The 22,694-nt window shown below is 34.6% G+C and overlaps 2 protein-coding genes across 5 annotated transcripts; both read right to left on the bottom strand.

Annotated features, from left to right (window-relative positions):
* Positions 1-43: 43 nt before the first annotated feature.
* On the bottom strand, positions 44-7,676 carry LOC132271042 (uncharacterized). Its single transcript, XM_059772286.1, has 6 exons — positions 7,360-7,676; positions 5,906-6,014; positions 1,647-1,777; positions 1,487-1,561; positions 1,152-1,298; positions 44-571 (listed from the first exon to the last, which is right to left on the bottom strand). Exons 1-6 carry the CDS (start codon positions 7,603-7,605, stop codon positions 449-451), a joined length of 831 nt encoding a protein of 276 aa, XP_059628269.1. The 5' UTR covers positions 7,606-7,676; the 3' UTR covers positions 44-448.
* A 1,964-nt stretch (positions 7,677-9,640) lies between these two features.
* On the bottom strand, positions 9,641-22,669 carry LOC132271041 (uncharacterized). Of its 4 annotated transcripts, none has more exons than XM_059772282.1 (12): positions 22,517-22,669; positions 21,763-22,182; positions 20,212-20,294; positions 18,861-18,969; positions 17,886-17,953; positions 17,639-17,716; positions 16,608-16,672; positions 15,096-15,162; positions 14,794-14,976; positions 10,804-10,860; positions 10,480-10,575; positions 9,641-10,128 (listed from the first exon to the last, which is right to left on the bottom strand). In XM_059772282.1, exons 2-12 carry the CDS (start codon positions 22,175-22,177, stop codon positions 9,934-9,936), a joined length of 1,416 nt encoding a protein of 471 aa, XP_059628265.1. In that variant the 5' UTR covers positions 22,178-22,182; positions 22,517-22,669; the 3' UTR covers positions 9,641-9,933. The 4 variants fall into 4 exon arrangements, with proteins under 4 accessions (XP_059628265.1, XP_059628267.1, XP_059628266.1 ...); XM_059772284.1 differs by having other exon boundaries at positions 20,215-20,294; XM_059772283.1 differs by having other exon boundaries at positions 20,212-20,291.
* Positions 22,670-22,694: the final 25 nt, after the last annotated feature.

The raw sequence follows: 22,694 nt of genomic DNA, 5'->3' as shown, positions 1-22,694 counted from the left end.
TTCAGCATGCACAAATGTAACTTATCCACAAAAATATCACCTATTCACCGTGTTCAAAATGTTGATCCCATTTATATGAAATCGAAGTCATTGATTAACATCTAACAGTTCCGGCAACCAAGGGTTTCGTTTAATCAAAACGACGAGAGTCTGTACAGAGAAACATAGAACAAGAAAGAAACTAGAGCGCCTGGGAATCAATACTTAGAGAGCTATCAGCAAATAAGGTTTCATGGAAAAGTGGACTGAGAGAAGGAAAACTTGAAACTAGACATCAACAAATCAGTAGAAATGTCATTCTGTTTCTGGTCATCCACCTCACTTGCTGAGAAGAACTACGATTGGAGGGAAAGGGGAATGGACAATGATGGAGTCTGGGAATAAGCAAAACTATATATGAACAGGATGGAAAGCATTTGGATTAGTAAATCAACATCACAGGAACTAGTTAGGTCTTGGGATCTGTTTCCTCGCCCGATCTCTTGTATTCTGGTTTGAGCTCGTAACTCCCTTGATTACTTCCCTTGTTGTTATAGACACACAAATCTTTAAGCATATCTTTCAGAAATTGCTGCAAAGGAACAAGGCCAGAACAACTGTTAATAATTCAACACAAGTAACATAAGTGAGTAAAATGCAATATGCTAATTGTTCCCAAAGAAGTTGTGATAGTTGACTGCGAAGATCAGGGTGGTTGTCTCATCATCCTATGGATTAAAAAGCAGATTTTCTTTCCCGGCCCAAAAGAATCAAAAAAGAAACAAACTGGCAGACGTAGTTCAAAGGAATCGCAAAAGTTTGATGAAAGCTGGGGTACAAAATATGTCCTTAAAAGAGGATTTTAGCAGTACCTAAAAACATAAAAAGTATTCTCCGTTTCAATAAAAATTCTTCAAAAGCCCCAGTGAATTCATGGGGTTGGTAAACATTCTTCAATGGACAGATGATCAAGAAAATAAACCAGCCAATTAACAAGTGGCAAATAGATGGTAGTGTAAATTATAGTAATGAAATGAGTGAAGATATTGTTCAGGGAATAACAAGTACTTATATACTTGGCCAGTGAAAGGACCATAGGTCCATAACAAAATGATATTTTACAAGTACATATATACTTCAATGATTATGCAGGGAAAAAATTATCAACTTACTTCAGGTTGGTCTGTCTCACTGAGCAGTTGTTTTAAAGTCCAATTTGGTTGCCTCTCGAAGAGCTTGAACATAATCTCTTCCATCTCTCCGCGGTCCCTTCTCGTTCTTTTCACCTCTGACCCCTTCCCTGGAATTTTCTTCTTTTCCTATTCAAAAATAGGAGGGCTTTTTATATGTGAGGATAGATGGTCAATAATTTAAATTTGTCCTCGTGTTCATACAGGGGCAGGAAAGAAGTCAACCCCCCTCCTCATGCACAAACACACAGGAAAATAGATACGGTATACATTCAACACAATAAATTATACATAACAAAGAAGGTAATAGTGAGTACACTGGGTCCAGAAGCCTTGAGACCCATCATCCCTGGCATTGGCCTCATATGTGATCCATTATCATTGTCAATCACCTAAAAAGGTCCAAAAAAATTAGGAAAAGAAGTAACTAGATTCTGGATATCAAGTATAAAACAAAAACATGAAGTAATAAGGAACCTGTATTTGTCTGGTTTTTGTCATATACTTGTTTGTCCGCTCACGGCAGAGTTTCCCATACTCATCAAGGTTTTCATTATGAGGCTTCATGTCAAATTTGTGATATATTTTCCCCTCCACAGAAAACCTTCCTACAATAGAGAAGAATTTCATCCGTATTCACTGAGTTTGCTAAAATAGTCTCATAAGAAAAACTAAACATCTTGAGGAATAAACCAAAAACAATCATGAATCCCAACACCAAGTAGAAATTTTCATTAAATAAAGAAAAAAAAAAAAAACAAAAACAAAAAAGGAACTACCATCAGAAATATTGGCATAAAAATTCTGCATTACACTCATCCAGTCAAAGAAGATTTTTTTTTTAAGAAATTATAAGAGGTAAAGAAAGGAATGAATTTTGAATAGTAGTAGAAATCATTCTGCATGTCTGTTTGTGAATATTTTGGAATGAGTCTTTTATAAAATTTTCCAATCCAGTAATTCAGTTCACACTATCATTTTCTTTGCATTTCGCTTTGAAGTAGCTTAGTTAAATTTTAGGCTCCCATGCATCTCAGACAATTTTCTCTACCATTATTTTCTTCTTAGAAGACAAGAAAAAGAAGGGTAAAAGAAAAAGAGAAAAATTTATGGATATTACTAAAATCATATCATGTGTAAACCTAAAATACACTAGTGCAAATGTAATACTGCAAGAAGTAAATTACTTTTTCATTGTAGCAGAGACGTGCATTGTCGACACACATAAACATTCAGAAATACATATATATGATTAGCCAGTTTGTCAGGAATGTTTCTTGGAGAAAACCAGCAAAACAGTAATAAACTGGATTCAGAAGAAATTTTCACAGTAAAATAAGAACCACAATGAGTAGTGATTAAAAGCAAACCTAGCAGTTCTTATTATCAGGACCTGCAAAATAGCAATCCAATTTATTTACAATGAAAGTCACCTCCTCTCCTTATGTGCCTAGAACCAAATTTTGTCCCTATTTGTCTAATAATGAATGTTGATTGAACATCTTTGCTTGAGACTAATTAAATTTGGAAGGAATTATAACTTCCCCAGGATTCCAGTGCAGCAACGCTAAAACTCCTACGGCTCTTTTTGCATCCATTTACAAATTCTCGTCCAATTAGTGTAGTGATCCTCGTGACATCATGCATGTGCTCCATAGTTTCAATGGAAGCATCCTAGCTTGTTGAGGTAAACTCCAAGAAAGAAATTCCATTTTGGACCATTGCGGCAACAAGAAGACACATTTTGAAAGAGAAAAATATTCAAGGTTGTGCAACGGCTTTTCAACAAGGAGTGCGATCAAATGGTACTCACAAAGTTGGGGTGATGAAGAAGCGCAATTTATTTAACCTTATCAAGCATAATTAATAGTATTTAAAAATAGTAGAATTTTTTAATATAAAATTGCAGCTAGATTTTTCTAATGTAAAGGGCTATGATATAAAACAAGAGAACCATTTGATTCTGATACTTTTTTTTCAGAAAGACTGAGGTAACAATGCTGCCTCTACTTCTTAAAAAAGTAGTTTAAATAGACTTGGTATGACTACAAAACTCTACCCACCCCCCTTTTTCTTTCAAATGTCTTGGGAAGTGATATACACACATAACTTGATTTTCTTAATAAAGGAATGACACAATTTTCCACAAAAGTGAAGTATAAGAGTTCTCCAGAACAGTTGTGGAGTGTGAGAATGATATTTAGGGACATTTTGTCATTTCTTTTAAAAAGAAAGTGGAGAGAGAATACTTTTGTGGAGTGCAAATATTATTTTTCATTGCACTAATTGAAAATTTATGGAAGGCCAGATCGAAAAAGTGCAATGCATAAATTCCATTTAGAAGTGAGATAAACATGTTGGGGGAAAAAAGAAAAGAAAACCAAAAGCCCCCTCAAAAAAATTCGATTCAGAAAATTAATAAAATATCTATCATTCTTAAAGTCCATCAACCTAGAAATCCAATCCAAAGTACACTTTCCAAAGTCCAAACCACCATCCTCGTCTGTCTTAGAAACTACTTTTAGAGGACAAAATTGCCCTTTCAATATGAATTCATGCTTAGAAGAATGAAATAGTTGAGAACATGCCCTTGGTCCTAAAGGGAAGCACTAAAAGCCCTTCATCACACACGCTCCCCCTTCCCTCCATATTGGTAAGCCACTGCAGCTGTGATAGTTCTCTCTCCTTCTCTCTCTCAACTGCAAATATATATTGGTTTGACAATATATATTTTTCTACATTGTCATCATTTTGGTATCAAAAGCTCCTCTCTTCATTTAAATATCGATTTTGATTTTTTTGATGGCCATCTTAGTCAATTTGGTCAACAAATTGTTTTTGAGTTTTTTGAGAAATGAAATGGATCCCCTTCGGTGCGAGACAGAACCAAGACCATATGAATCACTCATTTTGGGAACAATTTCCACCCTTGGGTCAAGATTGGGAGGTAAATTTTGAATATGTGCAATGATCACTCTCGAATCACACATAATTTAAAAAAATTTGGACCTTGTGCGAGTCAAACCTAAGATGTCCGAGTGGGTTTACGACTTGGTAGCAAAACCCCAAAAAAAATCTATTTCTTTAGCTGTTTTGTTTAAGCACACTATACGCAATAAACCTAGTTTTAACATGAAGCTGATTCATCAAAATATTGCCAGCAACTGGAAAATCATTCACAACTACAACTGTTCCCACATGGGTTGAATTTGGGTCATATGGAACCCACTGAAATGCCTGTTAAGATAGCTAAGGTTCAACTGCCCACACTTGGAAACCCCAAATCTGTCTATGTGTCATGCAGCATTTCTCTTTGTTTTGTGCAATCAGATTGATTGCTTTCTGAAATCTTTGTTATATGCCAGAGAGCTCGGGAGTTCGGTTTTATCCTTTTCCAAATTTGATTGTGGCTAAATTAGTCGTAGAATTTTTTACTTTTTTTTTTTTTTTTTTTGACTAGGGGGTTGGGGTATGTATCAACAAGAGAGTTCTGCAAGTATGGTAGGCAGCTTCATTTTTCCTTATGTGGAGCATTTGGAGGGAAAGAACTCAGAGAATATTGAGGATTTAGATGTGGAAGTCACGGATTTAAAGAAATTGAAGACTAAAAATAAAAAATAAAAATAATCTTATCATTTTAAGATGTCAGGAAGGCATCCTAATTTTTGGATTCCTTGATAGATATTAGATGATCTGAGTTTTAGTTAAGATCTTACTTGTTTAGTTACTTTGAATGCTCTGCATACCTCCCAAGGCTCCCATGTAGCTCTTTTATATATAATTCTTTTACCTATCAAAAATTGAAAAAATAAAAGTTTCCACATAGTAGTTAGCTTTACCTGTCAACCAGAATTGTTCTAAGAGGACAAAGATATGGTTTTGTTTTGCAGTTCTACTTGAGACAAAGGACAACTCACCTTGTCAGAAACTGATCAAAAAATTATTGAAAATTTCCCCTTCACCCACCCTATGGCTGTGTTGTATGTGTGGCGGATGCTTATAGTTGTGAATAGTTGTTAATGGCTGTTGCGTGCTCTTAAAGCAATGGGCATGACATATATCACACAGATTGCTGTTGGTTGTGCAAATGTGAATACTGGTGATCTTTAAAAACCAACATCACGATGGCATAATGAGAAAATGACGATTCTAAATCTAGAATTTGGTTTCAACAAAGCTTTGACAGCTTTAAAGTTCTTCGAATTATAAATAAGGATCTTCCAGGACACCAAAGTTCTAATAAAAATATTTGAAAAATATTTCTTTGTCACTTCTGTCCACAAAGTCTGTGGGCACATCTCATTTCCAGAATCATTAATATATCTCCAGAGGGTAATATTTTGTCCAAATGTTGCTTCCAAAATGGAAATGGGTGGTGGTACAAGATTTGGATTTTTTCTTGAACTTTAAATCTTGTAAATTTTGAATAACTTTTTGGATTCTTTGAAATGGAGAATCTTTTGAAGGGATTCCATGTATTAATCCCAAAAATGTTCTCCATCTCTCTAAGAACCTCAATGAAATTTCCAAGGTTAGCATTACAAGTACTGGAAGAACCATAATCTACCAAGGTTCTTATGGTACCAAAATAATCCAATCTCAAAATAGTAATAGGTTAAAGCAGAATAATGAGAAGATGGTCTCATCAAGTTTAAACAAGTAACTACTTTACTGGCCAATGGCCATAATAGGAGCATCATGCACGGAAAAGAGGGCTATAGAATGTGTGTCCTCACCTTCGGATGATTCAGAAAACACAGACATTGGGATGAAGTCCGTGGACATGTCCATAGAGTAACACTTGGGTACATTTCCAGATTCAGTGCTAGCCAATTCCATGGTGAACTGATCATCATATAAACAACATATGAAAAGTGGAAGGTAAAACTATTGTTTGCAAAGAGGAATGCTATAAAAAAAATAAAAATAATAAATAAATAAATAACCTCCAGTCCTTGTCCTTCACCTGTACGGATTGACATTTTTTTTCTTCTTTCCCAAAAATAAAAGGATGCGATATATTTAAAAATAAATAGTCTTTCCTAAAATAAAATTAGACAGATAGCAGAGTAAAATATGTTTTCTGCTATCTACAAGCTAAAAGGCGCCAGAAAAAGGGCCCGTACACACAGAAACTAAAGGTTGAACAACCAAAATGGGGGAAAAAAAATGTCCACCCACGTCTTCACCTCCTCCAGAAAACTGAAATACGATAAAGCCTGAAAACTTCTCAACCCCAAAGCCCACAAATACAATAATTTCAATGACAAAAATTTCAAGAACTGAGAGATTCAAAGCCTTGACAATTATGCTCTCAATATTTGCTTCTTCCAAAATATGACACCAGACAGCCTCCCAGCTCCCACCAAATAGACGACAGTTCTTACAGTATTTATTTGCTGAGTTATAATAAGAAAAGATCAACATATAATGTTAATCACAACTACGCAGGGTGCTAAGTTTGAAAGATTGGATTCAAACCTAGAATTGAACCAAGAACTTAAACTTACAATCTTGCACTTGCCAGCCCAAACTTTTACAACCCTGCTTAATTATAGCAAGTAGTATATATGTTGATTCCCACCTATGTAGCATATCTTGAATGTTTTGCTGTACTTTTTTTTATCAGTGAACACAGGTTATCAGAATTTCCAACTGTTCATTAACAAACAAACAGCAGGTCATCCTATATAATGCTGTTTTGGGGACTTCCAAAATTTCAAGACTTCTCCAAAACCATTTAAGAGATTTAACAAAGCAACAAATAACATTTTATCACACAAGATTTTCCTTACAATGTGGCTTAGGTACACGAGTTCTCAAACAAGAACCTTTCTTTATAATTTCAATAGAAAATTTACTTTGATTTGCCAACTATTAGAGTCCAATCCCATCATGCCTCTTCATTAGGGTTTTTTTCCTGTTAAAAAATCAGTATAATATTTAACAATGTAGAAAATCCACTAAATCATTAGTTAAGTAGATTTTAGCATGAAGTGATACAAGTCTATCACATTGATCCAAAAACCAAGACATTCATTGATAAATAACAGCTTCAACAATACAAAATTTCCATTACACTACAACTAGCTTCCCAATAATCGAATTGCATGGACCAAACGAAATGCAACCATAACCTCTAAAACCCTAGAAATAAAGCAATAAGAGAAAGAGAGAGAATGCGGGAGACCTGACGAGCAGAGGGGTCCTCATTGGAACGAAGAGGGTCGATGGAGACGATGACCTTGGCGACAGGGATAGAAGAATCGGAGGAAGCTTCAGGAGGAGGAAGAGGAGGAGGAGGAGGTACAGAAGATTGCAAGGAGCGAGAGACGACCGGAGGGCATTTCATGAGCCACACGGCTCTGTCCGACTTGCTCGTCTCCAACAGACCACCGTTGGCGGTGGTGGTGGGTGTGGTGCTTTGGTCGCCCATGGAAACACACAGAGAAACGGTTTTTCGAGATTCTGTTCTAACAGTCTAAACGAACGAACAGGTGATATGTACTAGTATATATAATTTATATAGCCTGGTCGTGGTGTCCCACTTGCAAACAGTATTATTTGTGTACATTGTGGGTCTCTTCTTTTTATTTCTTTGTAAATTAGGAGGACTCGGAGTATGCAATACTGGAGCAATATTGATGTAACTTTTATATAATATCTTTATATAGAAATATATCACTTTATATCATGTTGTTTTCACAGTGTTATATCTTTCGATTTAATGATTTGTATTCTCAATTTAGTTATATTGGGAATTACTGAATCAACAGAAAACCGCAAAACAACGGGATGGCTTTCGGATGGAATGCACATAGCTGCGTAAAAGCATGATTGCGATCAGGGTCTTGCTAGAATCAGTGTCCAGGAACTCAAAAAATTGCATAATGATACATGTGAGAGTGCCAAGATCTATAAATTCCATCACATAATGAGGTAAGTAAAAGTGTGAAGGAAAAAAAAAAAAAAAAAATGGATTAATTTTAGTGGTACTCTCTAGATTTGGACAAATTTAATGTAGAGACATCTTTCGAGAATATTATGGGTCTCTTCTTCTTTTTTTTCTTTTACTCAAACATCTGCTTACCCGGGTCTCATTTAAATAAAAAATGCACTGAGTGTGCAACACTCGGGCAATATTGATGTAAACTTTTATATAATATTCTTATTTTAACTGTGCAATATGTTATATAGAAATATATCACTTTATATCCTTGTTTTGACACTTTTATATCTTTCGATTTAACGTTTTGTATTCTCGATTTAGTTATATTGGAAATTATTGAATCAATGTGCAGTAGATTGATGTTCCATCACATAAAGGGATAAGTAAAAGTGTGAAGGGATGAAGTAGAAGAAAAAAAAAAGTAGGGGTTAATTTCAGTGACACTTCTAGGTTTGAACAATCTCACATAGAGACATCTTTCGATAATAACTATTATTCACACGTTAAACTTTTGTATCGTCTTTCACTCACACCCCAACCTTCATCTGCACATGGTGTCAGAACCTGACACTGTATAAAATGACTTAAATACCCTTTGGTTTTTTCAAAAAAAACCTCTCTAACCTAAATAATTAAATTAAAAAAAATTAAAATATCCTCAAATATTTTACAAATTTACAATTATATTGACCGACTCAGAGTTTAGTCTTGGAATTCAAACCTGTTTTTTCAATGAAGGGTTTTTTTTTTCCTTAGACCATACTAAACGTTGCTTTTCTTATAGCACTCAATAGTCCAATACTAGATACATAAAGTTCTTCCATTTCACATGGATCATAAAATTATCTATTGACATTCCTTTAGGGTAGTCTTACTATTAAACCATCTCCTTCTACTTCTTGACCAAACTTAGAATGTTGAATTCAAACTAGCCCAAAGATTTTGAAATTTTATACTTGAGCCCTTTTGAGGGGAAGTATAAAATCAGTGAAATGCTTTAAGGTACAAATTCAAATAAAAACGTTATGAACTACTTCAAAATTCTATGAGATTTGTCTTTGTTATTCTAGGTTTACCCTTTCAAAAAGCAACTATTATGCCTTTCTTAGAGTTGAGATCGATCACAATTTAGAAAGTAAAGGAGATACCACTTGATCACATAATTTAGGAGGTAAAGAAAATATTATTGGGACCACAAAGCCTTAATGAGTTAAGATCAATTGGGAATATAACATTTGTATGCTGCTGACATGCAAACACAAGTAATTCAAAACTTTAAAAGACAAAATTGCCCATTAGTTAAAAGAAGATGTACTTAAAATTACCCTTTTCTTGCCAATTATTACTCCATTATATTGTTCATCTTTTACCTCTTTGTGAGACGCAATTTAAGTGAAATTTTACAGTTTCACTGAAAGAAAACTCTATTGCCTGCCTACAAAATCTCTCTTTTCTTTTTTTCCCTTTTTTTTTGGGGGGGGTAAGTACTGCATATAGAATTTCATCGTCCCAAAAAGTGTAGTGATCAAACAAAATCCCTCATCCAAATAAAAATAAGAAATAACAACCACATATTATGTCCAAATCTCGGTTCCAATCCACAAATAGGTATTAGTAAAGATACAATTGAGCTCGAATAATACAACACAAAAATTTAATTAATGCTGAGAAAAGGTGGAACGTTGTGTAACATTATATGATCTTTTCCAAGAATTCTTTTGAGAACTCCGGGGAAGGCACACGGCTGAAGCATAGTATGGTATACACTGTAGATTGCACTACCGATTTTTTAACGTAGCCTAGTAGAGTATGTATTCAAACTGAAACCGTATCAGAGCTGTTACTACCAACTGAACTTTGCTTTCCTTCTGCTTGAAGTATTGAAACCGTATCAGAGCTGTTACTACCAACTGAACTTTGCTTTCTTTCAGCTTGAAGTGACCGGCACAACGATTCAAGCTTTTCTTTCTGATTCCTAGCTTTCTCCAGTTGCTTCTTTAAATGCTCGCGCTGCTCAGACAAACGAAGTTCCCAGCATTTAACTTCATTGCAAGGCAGTTTTCTTAATTCAAAGATAACTTGCGGTGGAAAAATAGTAATAATAACAGTAATATAAAATACCAAACATAAGAACTGCAGAACTAACTGGTTGTGAAGACATTTTATGAACGCATAGGAATAAAAGGAAAAAGAGAGATTATATAAACCTACAATAGCATGAGTTATCGATGTTATAAACTATTTGCTAGAAGCTACAATACCATGAACAATAATTATATTTATGCCCTATTTGACATTCAGAAAAAGATGTAGGGTTCATGTACTAGAAGAGCATAAATGGTATAATAGTAACAATCTTACCTCCTCAACGAGTTCTATGAGAGTGATGTCTGATTTCTCACATTTGCTCTTCAAGAAGGTATTTTCTTTTCTGAGTTCCTTTATTGATTTTGCCATCTGGGTTTACATACATCACAAGCAGAATATTAAATTACTTCAGATAAAAAAGGCAACTTACCCACTAAGCAAGTCGGGACACAAACATACCACCGGGCCATTAACCTCTCCTCCTTCAAAGGGGAGCTGAGGGGTTCGAGCCCCATAGTGGGCATTTGTGGGGGTAATAAAAAATAATAATAATAATAAGAGAATTTGGACTCTAACATATAGCAAATGAAGATGCACCTTTTCTATCTCTTGCTTAAACGTTTCAAAGACCTCATTGCTTTTCACCAATGCATCCTGCAGAAATATAATCAACATATGAGATGTAGACCAGGAAGTATAAACCAGGTCCTCTATAAATCATATAACATGAAAATACGACACAGCTTGCTAAAAATATTGTGAACCAACCGAAGTTCTTTTGGCTCTAGGTTGTTGGTGAAACAAACTCATTCGACCAACTTGTAACACCAGGACTAGTAGTGCTTTAAAATTTTGGTGAACTTCCATGCAAACCACAGAGAAAAAGGAACCCCATGTTGTCCCCAATTTTTTTCAAAAAAAATAAGATCACCACATTGTTTAATATTCACATTAAACATTCACTAATATTATTTACAACATTAGATATGAAATTCAGGCTATAGCATTGTTCTTTCTTTTTTATATTGTTTACAACATTAAACATTCACTATTTTTTTTTTTTTATAATTCCCCTTCACCACATAGCAGGAGGCCAGCAGCCTGAATCATTCTGGAGTTCCAAACCACAAATTGTTATGCCATTAAACAAATTGTTTTTTTCCCCAGATGAAACATTGGAATGTCAACCATTTTTTTAACTTCTAGCAACCCCTCGGATTTATACTCCAGTGTGAAACCATTTAGGGAGCAACATCAACTGAACCACTATTAGTTTCCCAACCTTTCATCTCCTATAATGTTGCATTCCTCAATTTGTGTCCTAGAGCACTCTCCTACTGCATGGTCCAACAGATTTACCAATTATCCAAGGGAATGCCCAATGACTTTTATCACAGATTACACTTTTGCCATAACACTCCCCATCAAAGACAAGGTAGTGATGAGGACACCATTGAGGTGCAAAGAGTGAGAGTCTTCAGAAAAGACTGAAATACGAAAAGAAGAAGCCACAATTTCTTGCCAAGAAATTGTCAAGTCTAAGAGGGGCAGACCAATTCTTTCAAACATTCCAAACTGTCAAAACAACCTTCGGTTGAAAGATGAAAAGTCTCCAGCACCTGTTGATGCATGAAGATTTAAACATTTGAAGGTGTGCAGTAATTTTAAACAATAAGCATATGCAGTCGATCAATATGACTCATCTTGGTCACTAGTAGAGCCTCGAGGAAGTTCACATCCACTCTTTGTAGAGAGGAATCCTTCAAAGTTTACACAAGACTATTTAAGATTGAAGCGTCTACTAACTCAGGTAAAATGTTTAATTATCAATCAGCAAATAACATCCAGTTAATACTAAAGTTGGGGCAACTAATAACTCACGTGCATATGGAATACCCAAGTTACTGACCCATATTCACATAGAGGGCCTCTTATAAGTTTAGATTAAGACCACAAGGCTTCTTTCAAATACAATTCAATGTGCTTGTACATTCATCATGTTATGAAGCAAAATATCAAACATGCCAAAATTGCACTTTCTTGTCCTTCAAATGTGACAGCAGTTATCTTACCAAAAAGGAGGAGAAAATTTTTTTTTTTTTTTTTTTTCTGATAAGTAAATTTTTTTATTTACTGTAGTTAATTAATGAACTCAATAAAAGGAGCTCGAAATCCTTGATTGTACAAAATCAGCCACAAGCTATGCATGAGTGAGTACCATATATTAGCTCAATGGGAGATAATATCATCCTTTTGTCCACCCCAACGGGCCCAACAGTGCATCAATAGTTGCACTAGTGAAATTTCGGTTTATTGTGCTAGTAATTCTCTGTTCTCATTTCCTCATCTTCTCTATTTTCCTCTCATCTCCCGTTAAACCCCATATATCAAATCCCGCAAAATTTGACCAAACCCTCTTAGACTGGTTAGTCAACTCCCTTGCCTGAATAACACTATCAGCTATTTCTCTAGCAATTTCCCCACTATAGTTTACCAAATTCCACTTTTATCGAAAATGAAATTTTCTTACATGTATGCCAGGATTCCCCACTTCCTTTGTTACCAGTTCAAAGTATTTTTAACCAGCAGAAAGATACTGTGAGTGGTAAAACTAGGTTTCAGCTCAGTTTGGGTCCATCAGATAAAAAATTGAAACAAACAGTCACAGGGTTGATGAATCTTTTTGCCAAAAAAGTATAAACAGGAGCTAGCATACTAAAATTTGCTTTTAGAAAGCTATTATTAAAATAACCCAATAAACTAGGGTCCCATAATCCACGGCAGGCCAACACTTCTCATTAGGACAGTAGGCAAAATAGAAATGTCCGACAATAACCAGAACTTCAAACTGGAACAAGGCCACTGCCTGACCTGAAGAGTCGCCATGGCTTGACACATCAAAAGGCATCCACTTCCAAATAAAGGTCAAGGTCTAGGCTACCATCAAGCCTACAAGGGTTCCTTACACACATCCAGAGCCACAAATTAGACCAAATAGTTTGACCCTGGCATGCCAATATTGCAATAAAGCGATCTTGATCCTCCTTAAAGTTCCCACAATAAATTGCCATGGTGACCGAGTGATAAAAAAGTTTCTCCTTAAATTGATCCAATTGCCATGATCCAACCTTCATAACAGAGAGAGATCTTGTGAAAGATAAGGAGGGGAACCCTATGTTAAGAAGTTGTCTACCATGTAAAAGTAAGAGCCTACTACTACGATCAAATCCAGGAAAGAAGAAAATGTCACTCCATCTCACAAACTCCATGTATGTATGTTTCAAAATATACTTGTCTTTTCCACATTTGAGGTCTTGTCATTTAAAGTTAGGAGGAGAAAGAAACAAGCAAGATTCTCACCCTGAGTGGTCCTCACTCAGGCACCAAATAAGATGCCCTGAGTGATCCCCCTGCCATGTTCAGTAAACAAGTTCCAGAGGTGTCTAGGTAAGGAATTCTAGAACATATAATGTATATCATTCCTTCTCTTGAGGCTTTCTCCACTACACTTAAATTAGATAATTAAAAGAGAATTAATAAACATTATTTTACTTACAGCTCACTCTTTTTTCTTTTTCTTTTTCTTTATTAATTTTGTCTGGCAATACTCGTTACACAAAAGAGGAATAGCTATTGATGTAACTTAATTTCATCCAAAGAGGAATCGATAAACATGTTTTGCTTAACTGGTTACTCTTTATTTTTTTAATATTAAGCAGTATTTTCACCCCAAAAGAGAATGAATATTTTTCTAATTTGAAACTGATTTCACCCATCAGGAATAAAACTAAACCAATTAAAAGACCATTTGGGTTATTTTCTGATAAATAATACAGTTCTCTTGAGGTTTCTCCATTACACTTAATTTAAATCATTAGAGGAGGAATAAATAAACAAGATTTTACTGACCGCTCACTCTTTTTCTTTTCCATTTTTTAATTTCATCCAGCAATAGGGCTTTGCCACAACAGTAAGGTTGCTCCATTGTGACCTGGAGGTCACAAGTTCGAAACCGGAAGCAGCCTCTTCTCATGCGAAAGTAAGGCTGCATTATTTGACTCTCCCTAGACTCCGCAATGCAGGAGGCTCATGCCCTGAGTTAGCCCTTTAACTTCATCCAGCAATACTCTTCACACAACGAAGGGGGGAACAATTATTAATGTAAGCTCATTTTCATCCAACGAGGTATCAATAAACATGATTCCTTAACTGCTTACTCTTTATTTTTTTAAATATCTAGCAGTACTTTCACCCCAAAAGAGAATAAATTATTACTAATATGTATCTAATTTCATCCATCAGGAATGAAGTTAAACAAAGTAGAAAACCAATTGGGTTATTTTTTGACAAATAATAAAGTTGTAAAGGTTATGTCAGTATGTTTAAAATGTGTGCTACCAAATTCCTAACATATTCCACAACTGCCATCAAAGCCTGATGTTGGATGATGAAAACTTGTAGGCACAACCACAATCGGATTCACAACTTCCTGAACCTAACCCTTCCTACAATCAATTACTTCCAGATATTATTGAAACATTTATAAACAATGTTTGAGGTAATATGTAACATGCAAAGAAAGTCGACCTGGAACTGCTGGAATTTTTCTCCATCAGCTGTTAACTGTAACCGCAAATTCTTCTCAGTTGCCAATAATTGTGACACCTGTTCTGCATATAATTTCATCTGGGACTGTTCCTGGATCAATTTCTCTTCATGTTGCTGAATTTTCAAATCAGCAAGCTGGAGTTCCAATGTTTTCTGCTTCAACTGCACTTTCAAATTACAATGAAAACAAATTCAAACCAAGCAAAAGAATGAATCATAAGTAATTCCAGAATTTTAAATATATATATATATATATATATATATTTAAAGAATATATTTACCTTCTGCGCATGTTGCTGTTCAGAAAGAGCATACTGATCAGCAAAATGCTTCAATTTGTTTCTCAACCTGAACTTGAAGAAAAGTGCATATAGTTTAGGACACTTAAGATGGTACCTCTTAATTCAAATAGACGTAGTATGATAAATGTTGTGATCTTCTCTTCTCTTCAACACAAATTGATAAATGTTGGGAAGGAAGTTAATACTCAATATGCTATAATATCCATAATAAAGGACTGTCATGAAACAGAAGAAATGCATTTAGACCCATGTAAAGTGTGAGGAAAAAAGAAGCAAATGCCAGTAACCTAAATAAGGTAAGGCAACTAATCTCTCATAAATTAGAGAGAGAGAGAGAAATGGATGGCTGAAGAATAGGCCTTGGCTTCACGTGTGAGGGAGAGATGGATGGCTAAATAATAGGCCTTGGCTTCGCGTGTTTAGGCGTAAAGACCATATGTTCATGCTTCATTTAAACGCTAATTATCGATTGAGAAATTTTTTGAACTTTAAGCATATAATGTTCAGTGATAAATGAAGTCCCCTTCACTTAAAATTTTACTCAATTTTAAATTGTCACTTATTCTTTTAAGTGATATCCTTACTGCGTAATCGAACACACTAAATTGATTCAGCACTGAATATATTCAGAATTAAGTATTAAAAAGAGTTATCAAACAGCACCTTAGTCTTTAATTGATTATACCAAGCAAAAAAAAGTTGGAGAATGGTATCTTTGGAGGTTCACCACAAGCCTTGCTGACGAAAACAACCCTTCACACCCTCCTTCACAACGCAATTATTGCAATCCTATCTGAGTGCTCTTCCTCCACTCAGACAGAAGAATAACCATTCTGTTTTTACAAGTCAATGAGTTATGATACTGCCATCCTGTCCCAAAAGCACCCGAGCCTCTGTGTGTGTGTGTGTGTGTGTGTGTGTGTGTGTGAGAGAGAGAGAGAGAGAGAAAGATCAAATACTAGCAATTTCTCTCTTTCTTCTCTTACCTTTTATCCCCAGCACCCCAAATCTAAGACATAAATTGCACTTTCTCTACCATGTGCCCCAAAATCTGAATCTAAGCCTCCACAAATGCGAAAATAGCTATTTCGTTTTTCTTTTTTTTTTTTTTTACTTAAGAACCCTTAAAACCATTTTTTTAGTTAAATTTATTTTGAAAATTCAATCCAAATTCAGTTTCTTTCCTGCATTCAATTACCAAAACCAGCTGGTAGAATGGAATCAGCAACTTCCAAGTTCCACTCATCCATGCCCGTCATTTTATTATCACCAAACAAATGAATGAGAATGGCCATTTAATTTTATTTTATTTTTTTTTGTTCTCATTTCACTTTGAGGTTCCATACTGCATTATTCCAAAACTACAAACAAATGTGGACCTGTAACATTAGGAATGCAAGGAAAAGCAAGCTAAATGTATTACGCCATGTTTTGAGGGGAAAAAATGATAAATAAAAAATCAGAGTTCCTCAGGGATTTCTATAATCTTACATCTCATTCTCCTTGAGCTGAGAAAGACATTCATCTTTCTGTTCTTCTAGCTTATTGCCTACTTCCTATAATGACAGAAAGAAATTATAAAAATGTAAGATTAAAATCCAGTAAGGCATTAAACATTGAAACAAAAAAAAAAAAAAGGCATAAAAAAGCACTACTCATTAGTTTAAGGTATAAAGAAGCACTACTCAATCAGTAATTTATTTATAAAAATAAAATAAAAACTAATAGGGAAAGAAATTAAAACTTGTGTGGTAGAAGAAAGGAAGTTCATTGAACAAGGATACTCCAAAGCATTAATAATCATGTCAGTCTTTCAGAAACACTGTGTCACAAACAGTTTAGAATAAAAATTATGTGTGTGTTAAGCATCTAATTCACACAACTCATTATATTTGTGAAGAATCAACAAGAACATTGCATATTTGTCATAATCGTGTCAATCTTCCGCAAACATTGTATCGCATGCAGTTTAGAAGAAAAACGTGTGTTAAACATCTAATTCATTTATTAATAGTCATATTGACGCAACTCATATTTTAGAACCAACAAGAACATTCCATACTTGTTACGTGGGAAGAAACGAGGAAAGGGAGATTTGATGTGACTTGCGAGGTAAAATACAAATTCAAATCAATAAAAAATTCTGGAGTTTTAAGAAAGTAATACTCAGATCAACATAACTTCTATTGGGGGGATGTATGTTATTATCAAGATAATTTACTGGATCAAAATTTTAGATATTAAGTCATCCACTATAAAAGTACTGAAATTTCGACTTGCATCCACTTTCCTTTTAAGATTTCACCAATGAAGCAGAAAATTAACAAATACTACCATCAAGCTGCTAACATCAAAATTTTTATTGGAAGCCAGCAATTAATTATAATATAAAGAATTAAACAAGAAAGCCAGAACCTGATCCACATCTGACGTTTTCACCTAGGAATAAATTGCAAGTATAAAATATCCGCCATGATAATGCGAGAAAGATGTAGATTCTGGAAATAAAAAGAAAATTGGACCTTAATTGCATCTTGGAACTTGGTTGATAGATCTAATCTCAAGTTTTGTCCCTCTGTTGATACTCGTTTGCACTCATCCTACAGAACAATGAGCAAGCCATTAGCATCTCCATGACAGGAAATTGCAATCTATAGGGGGATCAACTACTCATGAAATCATATTGACTGGCCAAAAATAATCATAATATAATCAGTTGAAGAAGATAAAGTTCATTTTTTTAAAAAAATAAATAAAGAAAACATATACCAATAGCATTTTGTTCTGGCGCTGTAGCTCACGACACAATGACTCGAGTTTATCTCGAACAGCAATAGCTACAAAACCAGGGTAATTTGTACATTAAAAAATATAAAAAAAACTCATATGGAAACGATAAATCTGTCTTCAATGCTGCCTACATAGCAAATTTATTAAATGCCAATATATCAAATATTCAGCAAATTCATACTCAGAAACTTGCCTCAAAGTAATTCCCATGATTGCTTCTATAAAGTAAAAAGTGTGTAATAATATATCCTCAAACATTTTATGAGGTTCTAGAGTAGATCTATCTATGTTAATCCAACATTACTCCTAGAGTTAAACATAAGTTCTGCCAAATTTTCAAACTTTCGGTCAGCATTACCCACAAATTAAAATTTTCTATTAATTTAAAAATAAAAATAAAAAAATAAAAAAAGAATAAGCGAAACACCAATCTAATATTAAACTTGACCAAACCCTTTTCAAGTTCTTATATTACTTAACCTAAGATGGATTTGAAGTTCGTACAAATATCTCATAGCTGAATCCACACACAAGTGAAGTAATGTCCTTGTACCCAGTGCATTGTAGCTATATGTAATGTCCAATCCTCATTTACCTGCACTCCAACCATCTTGTCAGGCCAGATGGACCTTGAGTAATTCTCAAAACCTATAACATGACATAAACAGGAGACTGTAGAGCATTCATAATGTGTGGTTACCATACTATCTTGAATTATTACTAGCATCAAGGAAGAACGTGAACGTAGTACTTTAGTAAGTGATGTCTAAAGAGATGGCCTTTTCAACTTTTTAGAATGTAGGTATAAATATCTTAAGGGATCTCTTTAACAGCAATAATCAATCAAAATTAATAGCAAATCCTAGTTACTGAAACTTATTTACAATAAGATATATTACAATATGCATTCTTGAAGACAATCATCAATCAGAATTTTTAATGACAATATGCTACCTGCATCTCTTTCTGCAAGCACTTGTTGATATTTCAAAGTGAACTCTAGGAACTCCTTGTCGGATTTAGAGGTACGCTTTGCATTCTTACGTTTCACTTCAGAGGTTTCCTGCAACACATATATTATTCAATATCATAAGCTTGATGATGTGAAATATATCTTAGTAGTTGGAGTGGAATCAGCACAAAACAGCATAAAAATTATCATTACATAATGTGAACCTTTCCAAATAATAACACGGGTAAGAGATTTAATTGGCATGTTCTTTTTCGGGACAAATAAAAACAAATATTAAACCTTTAATAATACTAGCTTCTAAGAACCAAATTTGTCAAGCCTGCTTACAACAGTAAGTGTACAAAGACTAAGTGTTAGTCATGTCATGAACCTCCTTTCATGATATATGATTGCCCAAGTGTGACAGTCTATCTGCATCCACAGATTTTCAATGCTATAGCCTATATCCAATAAAGAGGCATTAAATTCCAACCTGCTGGCTTGAAACCTTTCCTCTACCCAGCCATTTCAGGTTCATTTAAAAAATTTAGTCAGAACCAAACACCTTTTTTGAACAGATGAACGATTGTGTTTGTTGATGCAACATATAGTAACTACTAATGGCATATTGGCATACTGTACAATCAATTAAATTATCAAAAATGTTTATGATTCAATTTCTCGACAACTTTTACTCAATTGCGACGCAATTAAACTAATAAGACGATTTAAAATACACATCACGCTTGAACAATAAGAGTATTGAGTAAAGTAATTTGTGCCGGCTGAATTAGCTACCTAACCAATAAGTTTTATCTAATTTCTTTACCCAATTGCCTTGAACATGATTTCATCTGAATGCATCAGATAATGTGCAACTACAGTCCGCTAGCTAATAACAAGTCTAATCTTTCTCTTCCACAGTTTCCTTCAACCAGAATCAACATTGTATAAGCCTCAAAATAAAAAAATGTGCATAAGTATGATTTATGTTTCTTACCCTTCCTACAAGATAATAAGTATGCAACATGATATAACAGATACCAGATGAAAAATTGTGCCAAAAAGACAGACAAAATAGCAATGGCTCTTGTAGAAATTGTAGATAATATTCGAACAAGAGTTGAAACATGATGAGTGACACAGAATAAAAAGCATGCCACAACATATAAATAAACAGAATGCTCAAATCCACACACTGCACATCAAAGTTCAACTTTTCATCAAAGGAAGAGGAGGAAAAATATTTACGAAAAAGCAGTAGAGCAGGGAAAGGGACTTCCAGCAAAAATAACCTATTTCAAGCCACAAAAATTATATCTACTGAAATCAATATACTGCAATATTACTAACTACTTTTCTGTTGTTTTCAATGCTTTCTGATGAAGATATCTCCTTCATGCAGGTCGCTTGGGTTTCCAAACTTCCTTCAACTGCTGCAAAAGAAAATAAATAATAAAAAAAGGAAATCACCTGAGAAAGTAAACAATTCATGGGCTAACAGCTAACCAGGCCAAATAAGAATGATCTGGTATATAACCTTAAAGCATTATCTATCCATATAAACATATCAATACATGTATAGACACATGTAAAATTCAATCCACATTACTAATGTATATGTTTCTACTCTCTGTTTTTTATTATTATTGTTGTTGTTATTTATTTGGGTTCATCTATTAAAACATTACTCCCATTAGACTTTAGCAGCTTTAGTGTCATTTGGCAACCATGCAACTCCTCTTCATTTCCTTTTGTCATCACATCACACAAACAAAATAAGTTGATTTTAATTCTTAAAATGTTCCAATCTTGTGTGAAATGTTTGGCAAAATAAGTCATAATTATCATCCACTAGTGTATGTAGCACCTAACAGGAGGTGAAATGGACACAACGGTCAGAGCAAAACCAATACAGCATATAACTGGACAAGTTGTAGTCACGGCAAAGAAATCAATATGTTATATGCAACATTGTAAATGTCTATCCACATAATAAATTTGAAGGGTACACAGAAAATTCAATTTAGATAATTTACTAACATTTTTTAAAAAATATGAGTAAGTCCGCCTGTGTGGTGAGTGGTGTCTTACACTGTTACCCTCACACAGGCGAGACAGACAACATAAGGCCTTTGTCAAACCCCATTGAACTTGAGAATTTCCAAGTATTTACCAGGGTTTTCCCCTTAAACGGTGCGTTTAAAAGTGGACATCTACATGAAAAGTGGATGAGAGTTTTTGTGCTATTATTAAAAAGTGCAGAAAAAGAAGTTAGTCCCCAGTAGAAAAGAAAGTAAAAAGGTGGAGTTGGCAGACAATATGATTAGAAGGGTTGCCCTATCATGCCTACAAGAAACTAAATGGGTAGAAAAGAAAGTTAAGGAAATTGAAAATACATGACATAGCTCTATTTTGCCACAAAAGTGTGGTAAGGGATTGTATAATGAAACTTGTCTTAGGTGAAAATATAGTTAACAAGACTAGTACTTATGCAGTATACACCCCAAGTAAGTTTGTACAGATACATTAAAGCACAATTTTGAGAATACATGATTAACTAATATAAGGAATAATCGATGGAGAGAAATTTTATTTGTAAAAGGGTTCAAGCAACGACTATGTTGCAACTTTTTCACTGAAAGCCAAATTGCAAATCAATGTCTAGATGGTTACATTTCTTTGAACTTTGACATTTCAAAGAATTATGTAATGAACCTTGTATTAGGTGAATATATAGTTAACAAGACTGGTGCTTAAGCACCCCAAGTACATTTATACAATACATGATGAACTAGTACAAGGAATAATCAAAGGGGAAATTTATTAGTAAGAGGGTTCAAGCAATTACTATGTTGTAACTTTTTCACTGAACCAAATCGCAATCAAGGTAGAGATGCTTACGTTTCTCTGAACTCTGAGATTTCCCTTCAGCTTGTTCTTTACCATGAGATGAGCCATCCAGTAGCTCCCTCGTTGCATCCCCAGGAACAGACATTGCTGATTCATGCATAATCTTATCCATAGAGCCCTCGTTGGGAACTTTTACTGGCCCAAGCAAAGCATCATCACCATCATTTCCAGACAATGGAACAGGAAATGTTCTCAATTTGTGAGTCTCCTGTGTTCCACCATCACCGACCTGAAGTTCAGGTCTTGAATCAGGTTCTAATAATTTCTCCTCCTTATAATCATCATTCAATGGATTTTCTTGCTCAGGGGTTGGGGTTGAAGGAGCCAATGGTTCTGTGGCGCTATCAACAAATCCATCAGGCAATGAATGTGCTTCCGGAAGCTGATCCGCGGCAGGGTTCTCCATTTGATCTGCAGTTTCAACAAAAACTCTCACATTTGCAGATAAAAGAGAGTAAAATATGATAACACTCGAACAAATTTGTGTCGTCAGGTCACAATTACTGCATAACTAATCATATATTTCAAATTGCATATTTATTTTCTTTTCCCCGATTTTCTCATCAACCAAAAACAGCATTTAAGTTTGAAGGCGAGAAAATTGAAACCCTAGCAATCGATTACGGGAAGTAACGTCAAACAGAAACATATGTGTATATATAATCAGCAATCGTTGATAGAAAATGTCTAACTCGAAACTGATTATATATATCTGCGATCAGGTCATATATATGTACATATTTACCAGTAAGATTTGAAGAATGAACTCGAATCGGATTGAGGAAGAACAGAAACCCTAATATGTTTTGAACTAGTGCTCCGTAATTCGTTTTTTTTTTTCTCCCTAGCGGGCTTTCGCAAACAAATTGAGTGTGTGCGTCTTACTGAGCCAATAAAATAAATAAATTAATGAAAAGAGAGAG

The sequence above is a fragment of the Cornus florida genome, unplaced genomic scaffold (assembly GCF_030987335.1).
Source record: "Cornus florida cultivar Cherokee Brave unplaced genomic scaffold, ASM3098733v1 CherokeeBrave_3.0.0_Hap2_Chr08, whole genome shotgun sequence".
In the NCBI taxonomy this organism is placed as follows: Eukaryota; Viridiplantae; Streptophyta; class Magnoliopsida; order Cornales; family Cornaceae; genus Cornus; species Cornus florida.
The sequence above is the reverse complement of the archived record's forward strand: the minus strand, read 5'-3'. Positions and strand labels throughout refer to the sequence as shown.

What these genes read in the sequence shown, in the direction of transcription:
- LOC132271042 (XM_059772286.1), bottom strand. Translation starts at nt 7,605, where the DNA reads ATGGGCGACCAAAGCACCACACCCACCACCACCGCCAACGGTGGTCTG. An exon ending in GTTTTCTGAATCATCCGAAG is followed by an intron (nt 1,778 to 5,905) that starts GTGAGGACACAC and finishes TCTCTATTGTAG; the next exon opens with GAAGGTTTTCTGTGGAGGGG. An exon ending in TCAAGGCTTCTGGACCCAGT is followed by an intron (nt 1,299 to 1,486) that starts GTACTCACTATT and finishes ATTTTTGAATAG; the next exon opens with GAAAAGAAGAAAATTCCAGG.
- LOC132271041 (XM_059772282.1), bottom strand. Translation starts at nt 22,177, where the DNA reads ATGGAGAACCCTGCCGCGGATCAGCTTCCGGAAGCACATTCATTGCCT. An exon ending in AAAAATTCCAGCAGTTCCAG is followed by an intron (nt 10,861 to 14,793) that starts GTCGACTTTCTT and finishes ATATTTCTGCAG; the next exon opens with GATGCATTGGTGAAAAGCAA. An exon ending in TTAAGCAAGAGATAGAAAAG is followed by an intron (nt 10,576 to 10,803) that starts GTGCATCTTCAT and finishes ATGTAAACCCAG; the next exon opens with ATGGCAAAATCAATAAAGGA.